This window comes from Lathyrus oleraceus, chromosome 7 (assembly GCF_024323335.1).
Source record: "Lathyrus oleraceus cultivar Zhongwan6 chromosome 7, CAAS_Psat_ZW6_1.0, whole genome shotgun sequence".
Taxonomy (NCBI): domain Eukaryota; kingdom Viridiplantae; phylum Streptophyta; class Magnoliopsida; order Fabales; family Fabaceae; genus Lathyrus; species Lathyrus oleraceus.
In genome coordinates this window covers 531,581,275-531,593,566 of record NC_066585.1, presented here as the reverse complement: position 1 = coordinate 531,593,566, position 12,292 = coordinate 531,581,275, and the positions used below count along the sequence as shown (strand labels likewise).

General features: G+C 33.7%; 1 protein-coding gene across 1 annotated transcript; it reads left to right on the top strand.

Annotated features, from left to right (window-relative positions):
- The first annotated feature begins 2,061 nt into the window (after nt 1–2,061).
- LOC127104808 (uncharacterized) lies at nt 2,062–12,020 on the top strand. The gene is made up of 5 exons (XM_051041962.1): nt 2,062–2,130; nt 2,248–2,430; nt 2,507–2,617; nt 2,690–2,739; nt 11,704–12,020. The coding sequence occupies exons 1-5, from the start codon at nt 2,075–2,077 to the stop codon at nt 12,018–12,020; spliced, it is 717 nt and encodes a 238-aa protein (XP_050897919.1). The 5' UTR covers nt 2,062–2,074.
- The last annotated feature ends 272 nt before the right edge of the window (nt 12,021–12,292 follow it).

The following is a 12,292-nucleotide window of genomic DNA, read 5'->3' as shown; positions in this document are numbered from 1 at the left end:
TGATTATTATAATTGTTATGGAATTGGATGATTATTAGCAAATGATGTTAGAGCTGTTAAACTAGTATGCAATTGTGTTAATAAATTGTTAGGTAACACAACCAGGGACAGCTTATAGAACCTAATGGGCATACCTTAACTAGTTTTATCGGTGCACTAGTAAGGAATGAAATTCCCATTACATGTGATGATTGGAGAAACAAAGAGCTGAATGAGTCCAAAGAAAAAATTTGGAGTGAGATAAAGGTACAATCATTTGGCCCTTAATTATACGGTATCAATTATGTTTTTTCAATTACCGATACTAACTATCAATCTGTATGTTTTTCTTAGCGATGTTTTAACATCGAAGAAGAAAGAAGAGGTTTTTGTATGAAATTGGCCGGAAAGCTTCTAAGAGGGTTTCGGACATTTTTATCATCCCAAGTTTCTTAAGGATGCGGATGGTAATTTTGTGGATGCGGAGCTTCCTAAAAAATATGAAAGTTTGATATCGGCTGAAGAATGGGAAGCTTTCAAATCCAAAAGACAAGACCCGGTTTTTCAAAGAATAAGTGCTACAAATCGGGAAAGAGCATCAAGTCCCGCATATCCGTACCGAAAAGGACGTGTCGGATATGGACGCTTAGAACAATCCATGGTAAGTATTTATAAATTGCGATAACAAATTTGTTCATCATATATTAGTTTTATCTGATCAAATTGTATGACTTAATGTGTAGCTGCAGAAGGAGGAAAGTTCAGAAACATCTCTTCCTGCACATGTTTTGTGGAAGGAAGCCCGTGTGGGCAAATCTGGAGTTCCTCAAGAAGAAGTTTTACACGTATACCAGAAATGTGTAAGTATAACATTTTTTCATTAATTGAATAACATTTTTATACACAAATATTTGACAAGTATACGGTATTCATCTGATTTTTCAGGAGGAGCTATCTCAGTCTTTATCTCCCGATGATACTAAGGGCATACTTAGTCGGGCATTAGATGTCCCTGAGTATTCTGGTCGGGTGAGGGGTAAGGGATTTGGAGTCACTCCGACCTCCCTGAGTATTAAAAAAGGAAAGGCTCCTAGTAATCGGGAGCTTCATGCAAGATTGGAAGCCATGCAAGCTGAGCTTGATGCATTGAGGAGAGAAAGAGAGGCTAGCGCCTCAACAGTATACAGAGATGCTTCGGACAAAAACAGTATCAACTGTACCTTTCAGCCGAACATTCTAGAGGTAATTACATATAATTGTCTTAAATTGAACTATTTGCTTAAATTATGTATTTGACATATATACACATTAACGATTTCTTGTTATTATTGGTTTTAGGGCATTTCCCATTGTCAGCTGTATTTGTCGTCACCATACTATCGGATGGTTGGCAAGGGAAAAGTGCATAACGTTAGCGGAGTATTACTCCACACTAGAGAGCTCCCTGCTGGATGTTTGAAGGTATCAGTTGATATTGCAGTTGAGCCGAATGCAGCATTACCATATCCTAGCGATGATTCGGATGCAACAACGGTGCACGAAGCAGTAGGTTCGTTTGTTGCATGGCCGACAAACCTCATATGCGTAGGATATGAGGTATGCTTAAAACTTATGTTAACTTTAATGTGTATATTCAAAGTTTAAAATTTATGCTTAAAATTTTACTTACATATTTTCCTTGGTTATGTTAAATAGACTCCCACAAAATCCAAATCAAAAGATAATGCGATTCCACAGCATACCGAGTCCACGGTTTCAAGAAAAGAGGTAATATACAATTATATGACATATATTCATGGAAGTTGTTACATTCTTAATTTGATCTAACTATTTATATGATATGTAGCTTCAAGAAAATGAGGTTAGCAATGCCTCCGCACAACAAAAAAAGGAGGTTAGCAACGCCTCCGCACGGGTAAAAAGTTCTGGTGCTAAGAAGACCGTAGCTAGGAAAAAAACTACCACCAAGTATAGGTCGTGCCTCAGGACATTTCTAGAGATGACCGATATACCGACCGGAGGTGTTCGGACCCTACATATGGAGGTAGGGATTTTCGGCTTTGATTACGACCAAATGATTGGTAATGAAGACTTCATGCAAGTTTTTAGGCATGAAGAAATCGGCGTCAACGTTGTCAATACATATATTAGGTAAATCCGGTCTACTTTGTTTTATTAATTAAACAACTTATGTTAATGATGTTTACTTTATGTTAATCCGGTTTACTTTATGTTTCAAAAGAGGTGTTAATGATGTTTTTATATTAGGTTTTTGTATGACAAATTGATGCGCCCCAATGGTTTGGACGTGTCATTCGGATTCTTAGCACCCGCGACCGTCAACTTAGTTTTAATCTTAAATAGACCGGATACCGTGACGGAGTACGTTCTTCGGATCCTCATGGACAATAAAGATGCGGAGAAGTTGTTTTTTATACCGTTTAATACCGGGTTAGCATTTCATTCTAAATTCATCTATTATAATTATTTTCCAAGTTACCATCTAACATTTGCCTAATCATTACAGTGGACATTGGTTGTTGCTCGCAATCAATCCTATCCGAGAAATTGTGTATTATCTTGACTCGTTAGGAAATGATTGGACAACATACCCGGATATGAAGGTCCTAATTGACACGTAAGTGAGAATGTTCAAAATTTTTCTTAGTTTATGTGAATTGTTCTAATTGCTTCATTTTTATTTTATTAGCGTCCTACAAGCTTTTCGGGCCCAACGAGTTATCCAAACCTCAAGGAGGGGCGCCAACTCCATTACATGGATTAAAGTGGCGGTATATTTTTAATTACCACATTTTTTATTATATTAGTGATGACACTTGATAAAACTTAGGATTTATAATCCATATTTTTTTTTTCATATGTAGTGTCCTCAACAACGTAATCAAATAGATTGCGGGTATTTCATGTTGAGGTTTATGCGAGATACTCTTGCTTTGGGCCAATTAAAGATTCCCACCGATGTATGTATTTCTAACTTATGAGTTATTTTTATATTTACACATATCTCATATAATTAAATAGTTGGAATTAATTCAAAATATGTTATATTATTATGTAGTACTTTGAGGAATTCAAGTGTGCATTTTATACAAAGGATCAAGTGGACGAAATCAAAGAGGAGTGGTGTCAATTCATGTTAGAGCTCAATGTTTTGTTCATAAATTTGTGTAATTAATGTGTACATTTGTAGTATATGTAATGACTTGTAAATGTATACATAAATTTGTATATATTTTGATACATTTAAGGCAAAATTGGTTTGAATTGGTATATATATATATTTGTTAGCCAAAAATTGGTAGAAAAAAGGCCAAAATGGCATATATAAAATGTGATAATTGTTTGTCAAAATCTGGTTGAAAACAGGTAGAAATTCTGGTTTATAAACCTGGAAAAAATGTGGTTTAAAACAAAAGCTTCAAAAATTTTCGTATACCTTAGACAACGCTTTTGTAAAAAGCGCTGTCTAAGGGGGGGATTAGAAAGCGCTTTAGGTAAAAGCGCTGTCTAAGGGGGGGGGCTTAGACAGCGCTTTTTGAAAAGCGCTGTCTAAGGTATACCTAAAAAATTTAAATAGGAGGGTCTTAGAAAGCGCTTTTGGCCAAAGCGCTGTCTAAGGGGTGGGGCTTAGACAGCGCTTTTCAAAAGCGCTGTTTAAGGTATACCTAAAAAATTTAAAATAAGAGGGTCTTATAAAGCGCTTTTGGCCAAAGCGCTGTCTAAGGGGGGGGGGGACTTAGACAACGCTTTTAAGATTTAAAAAAGCGCTGTCTAAACCTTTAGCAGCGGAGGTTTAGACAGCGCTTTAAAGCGCTGTCTAAGGCTAAAAAAAGCGCTGTCTAAAGTCTTGTTTGTTGTAGTGGATTATGTTGAAAAAAAGCTCAAATTTGACATTGATTACTAATAAAGTTTGAGAAGACAACATGAGTTGGTTCATAGCATGACCCATAAAATCTTATCATCCACAAGTTCTAAAAAAAAAAAACTTTAAAGACAAAGCTTTGAATCATTTAATTATACCTTGACTTTTTTGATTGGGACGGATGATAACTTTCTACTTCTAACAACCAAGTCTTCTTTCTTGAAAGTTTTTTTTATTCTATTCCCTCCATCCTATAATAAGTAACCCATTTAAAATAAAATAGTATTTTAAAATAAATAATTTATTTCAATTTATAATGTATCTTTTTTAATTTTATTCTTTAATTAATATTATTTTTATCATTCTTAATAAATAATAAGAGTATTTTAGTAAAAATATCATTCTCTTTTTTTCGATTATTCATTTTTTTTAATATGTGTGAAATGATCAACTGAACTACTTATCGTAAAACGAAGAGAGTAATTAATATCTTGTTATGATCAATGTATTAGAAATAAATACTTCGAGCCATGCAAGTTTGTTCAGGAAGTTAGAACTTAATTTTCCTTATAATCTATGAATCACTATAATCTAGCTCACTTAAAATTGGTAGATAATGTATTGCTCATAAAATCTAATCTTTCACCCCCAAAAGAAACCGTTGTCAAGTTGAACTAAATACACTTTATTTCTTTTTTTATAATGAGTGATTCTTTTGACTATTTTATTTATTTGAATATATATTTTTTATTTTAAATAAGTCATATATATGATTAGGAAAAAAAATAAAGACAAAGTTTTGATACCTTGATTTTGTTTCTATATTAGGAGAGCTTCTAACTTCCAATTACCCCGTCTTCCATGAGAGTTTTAGTATCCTAATTAATATCTTGATATAGTCAATGTATTGGAAATGAATATATCGAGCAATGTAGGTTTATTAAGGTAGTAGGTAGTAGACACATAATAAAAGATGATTAATATTAAAATAAAATTTATTATAAGATCAATTATATAGACAATATTTATAAAATATTTATAAGAAAATATTTTTTAGAAATATTTAAGAAAATATAAGATTTTTTTTTAAATAATCATTTTTTTCAATTAAAATTTTAAAATAACATATTTTTCAAAATATTTACTAAAATAAATGAAGCATACGTCAGTTGGACTGACGCGTCTATTTTTCAATTTACACTCATCTTACTTTCTCATTTATAAATACTACAACACTCAACCTATCTGCAACAATATATCTCTATTGACCATGAGTGATGAACATTGAGGAACAATCGATAATATTGCGACATTTGTATGTTATTACTTATTTTATATTGTTTATTACTTATTTTTATTTCCCTAATAAAATGTCTCTATTGTTTATTACTTATTTCTTAATTATCTTTTATTAGGACCAAAAGATATTTTGATGTCATGTACATGAATATCTACCACACGATCCTTTGATAGAACCATATCTTCGAGGATGCGGTTTTGGTAATCTACTCAACATAATCTCATATTCAGTTGACTACAAATTTATTCTTGTTTTGTTAGAAAGATGAAGACCCGAGACCCACATGTTTCACCTTTCTTTCGGTGAGTGTGCTGTTACACTTGAGGACGTTTACATGTTGTTAGGTCTACCAATCGATGGTAAGACCGTAAATGGTAGAGTTAACCAAGATAACTCTATATGCGAGGAATTGTTGGGTGCCCCTTTGTGTGAAGACACAACTACGGGACAGACTTCGAGTCAACCTAGGGGTAAATGTATTAATTTAAAATATCTTAAACAATATTATTCAAGTATAACATTAAACGAAAAATCTACTAAGTATGAAAAGATAATTAAAGATCAATGTTATATTATGATTCTATTTGATAATTTTTTATTTTTTGAAAGTACTGGTAATACGGTAAATATTATGTATTTGCCGTTGTTACGAAACATAAATAAATTAGATACATATAGTTGGGATTCAACTGTTTTATCCCGTCTATATAGTTCGTTGTGTAAAAATGAAAAATAATTGTACGTTTTATTCTTGCGCCTATTTGCTACAAGTATAAGGTTGATTAAGAATGTCGTCACTCGCCCCGGTCAACGAGAAGCCATTCACATTCCCATATGCAACAAAGTAAATTTATATTAAATCTTCTAATTTTGTTAGACTTTATACTACAACTAACTATAACTAATATATTTTCAATCTTTTTAATCTAGGTGGTCACTTAAGGGGGTGAACTACAACATGTATCCCAAACACGTTGTAGTTGTCTATCACAATCTTTTAGACCATATTGGAACAACCAATGTATTACTACTAAACAACTCTTCTTTTGATTTAAAAAAATCATCAAATTACATATCCTCTAATCATGTCAAATTCTTATACAGTTTATTTGGAGGTCGTATCTGGGTCTTGATCATCAGGTTAACCATGACGATTGATCAGTGCATTTTGATGCACATTCTTCTACTATTCTACTTAGGAAACTATATAGTTTATTTTTTTATTTTTACTATTTTAGTGTATTTTTATATTTAAGTTTATTTTTGACTTTATTTTATTTTCGTACTTTATTTTCAGCATAAACAGTTATTCGATACCTTATAACTATGCAGATCATAACTTGAGCTATAAGAGTCGGATTGATGCGTTCTAATATGTTTTGGAAAGCTAAGATGAAGAAATACAAGTTTCATGTTGAAGTCAAAATCAGATTCAGAATTAAGAAGGGTCGAATAATTCGTTGAAGTTCCAGACTTAATTAAAATAGTTAGTTTGAGCCGGTTTTTGTAATTTTCGGGTCGGATCCCATAAGGGCCCGAATTTCCCTTTTATTATATTAGGTCTTTCACTGCTACAGGAATCCTATTTTGAATTTTTATGGTACAATATTGCTTAGAATATTTTATGGAGAACTAAAGTTCACGAGGTTGATCTGCTGTAATCGATTTCCGCCGATACTTTGAGGTTTCTTAATTTTCAATCAAATGTCTTTTCCCTTTCAATATTGTGTTTTATGTCTTGTATGCTTTATTCAAGTTTTATAAAATATGTGTTGATTAATTTCGATTGATATATATTTCGTTATCCCGTTTGCTTAATTCACGTGTGCTTAACCCGTTTGCTTAATTCATAATCTGTTTGCTTAATTCAGAAATTAGGAACACATATCATATATTAGTCTCAATGTGTTTGTTATTGTTACTGTAACCGAAAAGGGATTAGAATACGCTTAGGGCATTAAAATTATACTAACTAATGATAAGTTAGGAAACTAAATCGGTAGATCAATTTAATTCATAATCACTTTTCATATTCACTTTTTATAATCACTTATTCTAAATCGAATCGAAACCCCCTATTTAGTTTTCTTATTTGGTTAATTTACCAAGACTCCTTGCGATACGATACTCGAGTGTCGCTTCCCTAAACATATCATGACGATGTTGCATTTTGGACAACAAAAACACTAATCATCCGGTTCACTATTATGGAGATGCACCAGAGTGATTGTGTAAAACTGTAGTTCGACATGCAACAACAAATTCCGGAACATCCGACGTGTTTGGGAGATTGACATCAATAAAGAGTCAATGGCCAATGTGATTATTTCGATTGGAGAGACTTCGCAAAAGAAATGTGTCGTCATTGGAGGAATCGACGACAACATATCTTAAACGAACCAGTCATACATGGTGCTAAACCAGCTCAACATTATATGACATGGTTTAGGTCGGTTACAATGCTACAATTTGTGTCTGAACCAAGATATTTGATTGATCCATGCCAACGAGCTTCGTCATCAAACGCCTAATAACAATTCCCCGCCAAGAACAATGTCAACCCATCCAAACCCAACGACCAACCTCACACGATCACCATATCATATACACCCAACCACCAAACACCCAACCTTGTAACCAATTCATGTCACACACCCAAACTCAAAACCAGGAATCAAACCCTAATCATCAACAACCATACGCAACAACCACACATGTCTATAACCCAGATGATTCATACGATCCAACCTCATGCCATCGTAGCCCTCCACTTATGAACATCCAAACATCTCATCGCCATAACACCCAACAATTGTTTGACTTTAATACACCACATGAATCATTGCTTCGTTTCTAAAATGATTGAATGTCCCAATTCGGGCAACCACACCGTCCACAAACCATCCAACGACAACGACTCAACTACGACAACATGGGCACCAAACTCAATTACGAAAGTGCCGTTGGCGACAACCCCCCGTCTATTGGGGAGAAATGATGACAAATCTATCAAATACCGTTGGATCTTCCACTGAACCTTCACACCAGCCACCATTGCATCATGTCAGCACTCAAAGACCCCAAACACCTCAGAGAAATCATGGGAGAACTCGAAGGAAGGCTAACGCACCGGGATATGGAACAAAAGGGCGTTTCAATCGAACGAGTCATTGATTTTCTTGTCAATTGTTATGCATTTTAACTTTATATTATAATATTAATAATTATTTTCCATTTACCTATTTAATTTAATTATTATAAGTATAAAGTATAATCTTTTAAAAAAATTTACATAGAACATGTGCCACATGCATTGATGATCGGGAAAATAGCAAGTGTACTATTTTGCCTTTTATAGTAATAATGGGGAAATTCCCCGAATGTCGATCTCAAGGACTGCACATTAATATTGAGTTTATAGAGAAAAAGGAACAATGCCAAAGAAGGTGTATGATTTATTCCTGTAATAACTCTGAGTCACTATTACATCAATAAATATCAATTACTACCACTTCTCAAGGGTATTTTCTCCCAAGTCCTTGGTGAGAAAACCTTTAATCAATCTACCCTAATTCCTATGTCCATAGTCAATTATGGGTGAAGTTAAGCTGTATAATATCAAGAATACTCTGGTTCATACAGGGTATACCCAGTCCTAGGTGATATCTACTGTAGAGTAACCTTATGAAAACCTTATCAATGGCGGTCCAGCCTAATTGATAACCACAAATCAATCTCAATTGGCCCGAAAGAGAAAGCAATAAACACATCAAAAGGTTACCGTAAAAACAATATTATAAATGCAAATGTAAACTCAAATTCATTACAATTCTAAATCAGGGACACCCCCTAGCATTGGGGGGTTTAGCTACTCATATTGTTCAAAACAAATTCAAGATAAAAATTACACATTACAAGTAATTGGATGACTTTGATCTTCAATCGCTCCCGCTCATGAACACCTTCAGCTCTCTGAATGCCTTGATCTCTGTAATACTTGATTGCTTCACAATACTGTGTTTTTCCGTCTTCCAAGATGATTTTTCCTTTGGCAAAATACCTTCTTTTATAGTGAAAATTCCCAGCAGCAGTTGGACAGGTCCAAAGATGTCTCTAAAAAGTCGGACGAATGAAAAACCCGAGAAAACTGGAATTTTTGGGCTTGGGCTGACACGGGTGGCCGTGTCAACCTACTGTTTAAGCTAACACGCCCATGGCAGGGGTGACACGGTTAAGGGTACTGCCTGACACGACCCGTGTTAGCTGACACGGATGGCCGTGTCAGGCTACTGTTTTCTTCACTTGTCTTCCCTTGCCCTGACACGGCCCGTGTCAGGTGACACGGGTGGCCGTGTCAGGCCTCCTGTACCGGGGTTTTCTGCTCCTTTGCTTGCCGGAATCTCGCACTGTCTTGTTCTGAGGTCTCTGGTTCTTCTACCTGGATCTGTCGTTCAAAAACACAGCTATCCAACGCATAAAATCACGATAATAAAAAGTAAAACATAACAAAGATTAAAAATGCGTCAATAAAATAACGGAAGTAAAACTAACTCCAAATGTACCATAAATGCTTGCATAGTGTGTCAAATGCCTCTGTTTCGCATCAGATCAGTAATGAAAACTCAATGTAAATGGTGACTGATCAATTGATCCACACATGATGTATTGTACGCATACGCCAATGCAATTGGCTTCATTGCATGCATGTGCTCAGACCATTGACGCCTATGTACAATATGAAATATGGTTATTCCGGTAAATATTTTGAAAAATAGATTATTTTAGAATTTTAATTAAGAAAAGTGGTTATTTTTAAAAAAAATCAAAATATTTTTTTTTGCAACCGCCTTAGTGACTAACAAATGCATAAAAATGTATAGAAAATAGAAATAGAGAAAAAAGAATACGCATTGATAATGTAAAATATTTTTATACCGTCAACTAATGAATGATTTATATATTAGGTCATGAGGAGGAGCATCAACCTTAGGTCAAGAACATACAAAAATGAAAGACACACTACATATCACCTAAAATCTTAAGGTGATAGGTGTGTGGGTTCACATTTTAATTTCAACGAGAAACGTCTTCCAGGGCATTTCGATACAAGTAAGTTAGTCCATTTACTTGAACCCAAAGGCTTGTGATACCATTTGTTGAGTTATGAGAAGGAGCATCGACATTGAATTAAGAGCAACACACAAGTGAGATAGACATCACATATCCACCTAAAATCTTAAGGTGATAGGTGTGTACGCTCTCCTACTTATAAATGTTCAAGTCTCCACATTTATAATCAATGTGAAACTCCAACTCACAATTGATTTATTATTCTTAACATATTTTTAATTTTAAAAAATTGATATAAAATTGCTCATTATTATAATTCTATTAAATGATGATGTAAAACTAATTTACATTGACAATGCACTATATCTAATCTCATATAAATATAGTATTCAGATTTATAAAAGATATTTTCACCATATTGTAACGACACAATTGTATTTTAATTAGTTATTTTGTGTTCTATTGTAATTATAAACATAAAATATAAATTATTTTTATATATTAAAAAATACAATAAAAAATTTCATTTTAAATATGAAAATATTTATTTAACAAAATGAGTTGTTAAAAAAAGTACACAAACATAGTTTGAAACATTAAAAAGGATTTATTGTTAAAAAAATTGATTTTCAATCATTATTAGACATGATCTACATAACTACTCGTTTTTACTGTAAGCATTTCCATGCAACTCTCACAAAGGATCATAAAGTAGAAACAATATTTTGAGTGACATATCTAATCTATGCCTCAAAAAAATTGCGGTTGCATGTTATTATAATGTGGGATGTATGCTTGTCAGCTAAAGTAAATGAAGACTTAATTGTGATGCACACATGGTATTCCAAATGCAAAAGATAGAAAATTATGCAGCTTAAATTCATACATGCTAAATATTAAAATTGTTTGAAAAATATTTGACTGGAAGTTTTCTTGTTAATTATTTAGTTGTTACCGCATGCATAACTGTGATTCTTATATAGTTCCTTTATTGCCCTTTCCTTCTAATATGAAACTTTTCTACACCCTATTCTATGCTCTTCTTGTTTAGTCACTAATACCACCATATCAACTTATCCACACTTATCAACAGCTCTTCACACAACTTATCATCATATCAACCAAATGCTTTCATCGGTTCTTCAAGATCAGATTTCATGCTCTTTTTTGAACCCGTAATACGATATTTACCCCATTCCTCTTCGTGTCTTTGGTTGCACATGTTTTGTTCATGACCTCAGTCCAAATAAAGACAATTTTTTTTCCAAATCTCTCAAATGTATTTTTCTAAGCTACTCACGTATTCAAAAAGAATATCGTTGTTTTTCTCCCCAACTTCAACGATACATTGTTTCCACCGATGTCACATTCTTAGAAACTTTCCCATTTTTCTCTACCTTTGTGTCACCTGATGATAATTGTACTTCATATGTTCGAGATATTTCTTCTATCACCCCCACACCCATTACAGGTCATCCACCTCCATTTTGCATCTACCAACAACAAACACACAGTACATCGGAAGCAAGAGACAATATTGATCCATCAGGACCATCTCCAGCTCCAACTGTTTCTCTAGTTGCGTCACCTGAACACGATCATCCAATAGGATTACAAAAAGGTATTGGGTCTCATCATCCTAATCCTAAATATGCTTATGTTTTAAATTATGGTTGTTTCTCTACTTCCTATGTTTCTTTTGTTTCTGCTTTGGATTATGTGTCTATTCCTAAGTCTATTGGTGCAACTATGAATGGTCCCAAGGGGCGTCAGGATATGGTGGAATAAATGGTTTCATTGCATTCAAATAACACTCAGGACATTGTCTTTTTACCTCCAGACAAAACTACAATGGGATGTTGATGGATTTATATAGTGAAAGTTGGATCAGATGGCCAGGTCGATCATTTCAAAGCCAATTTGGTAGCTAAAGGATACACACAAATATTTGATCTAAATTATGGTGACACTTTTTCTTCGGTAGCCAAGATAAATTCAGTCTGCCTCTTTCTTGCAATGGATGTCATTCATCCTTGGCCGCTTCAAAAGTTGGACATTAA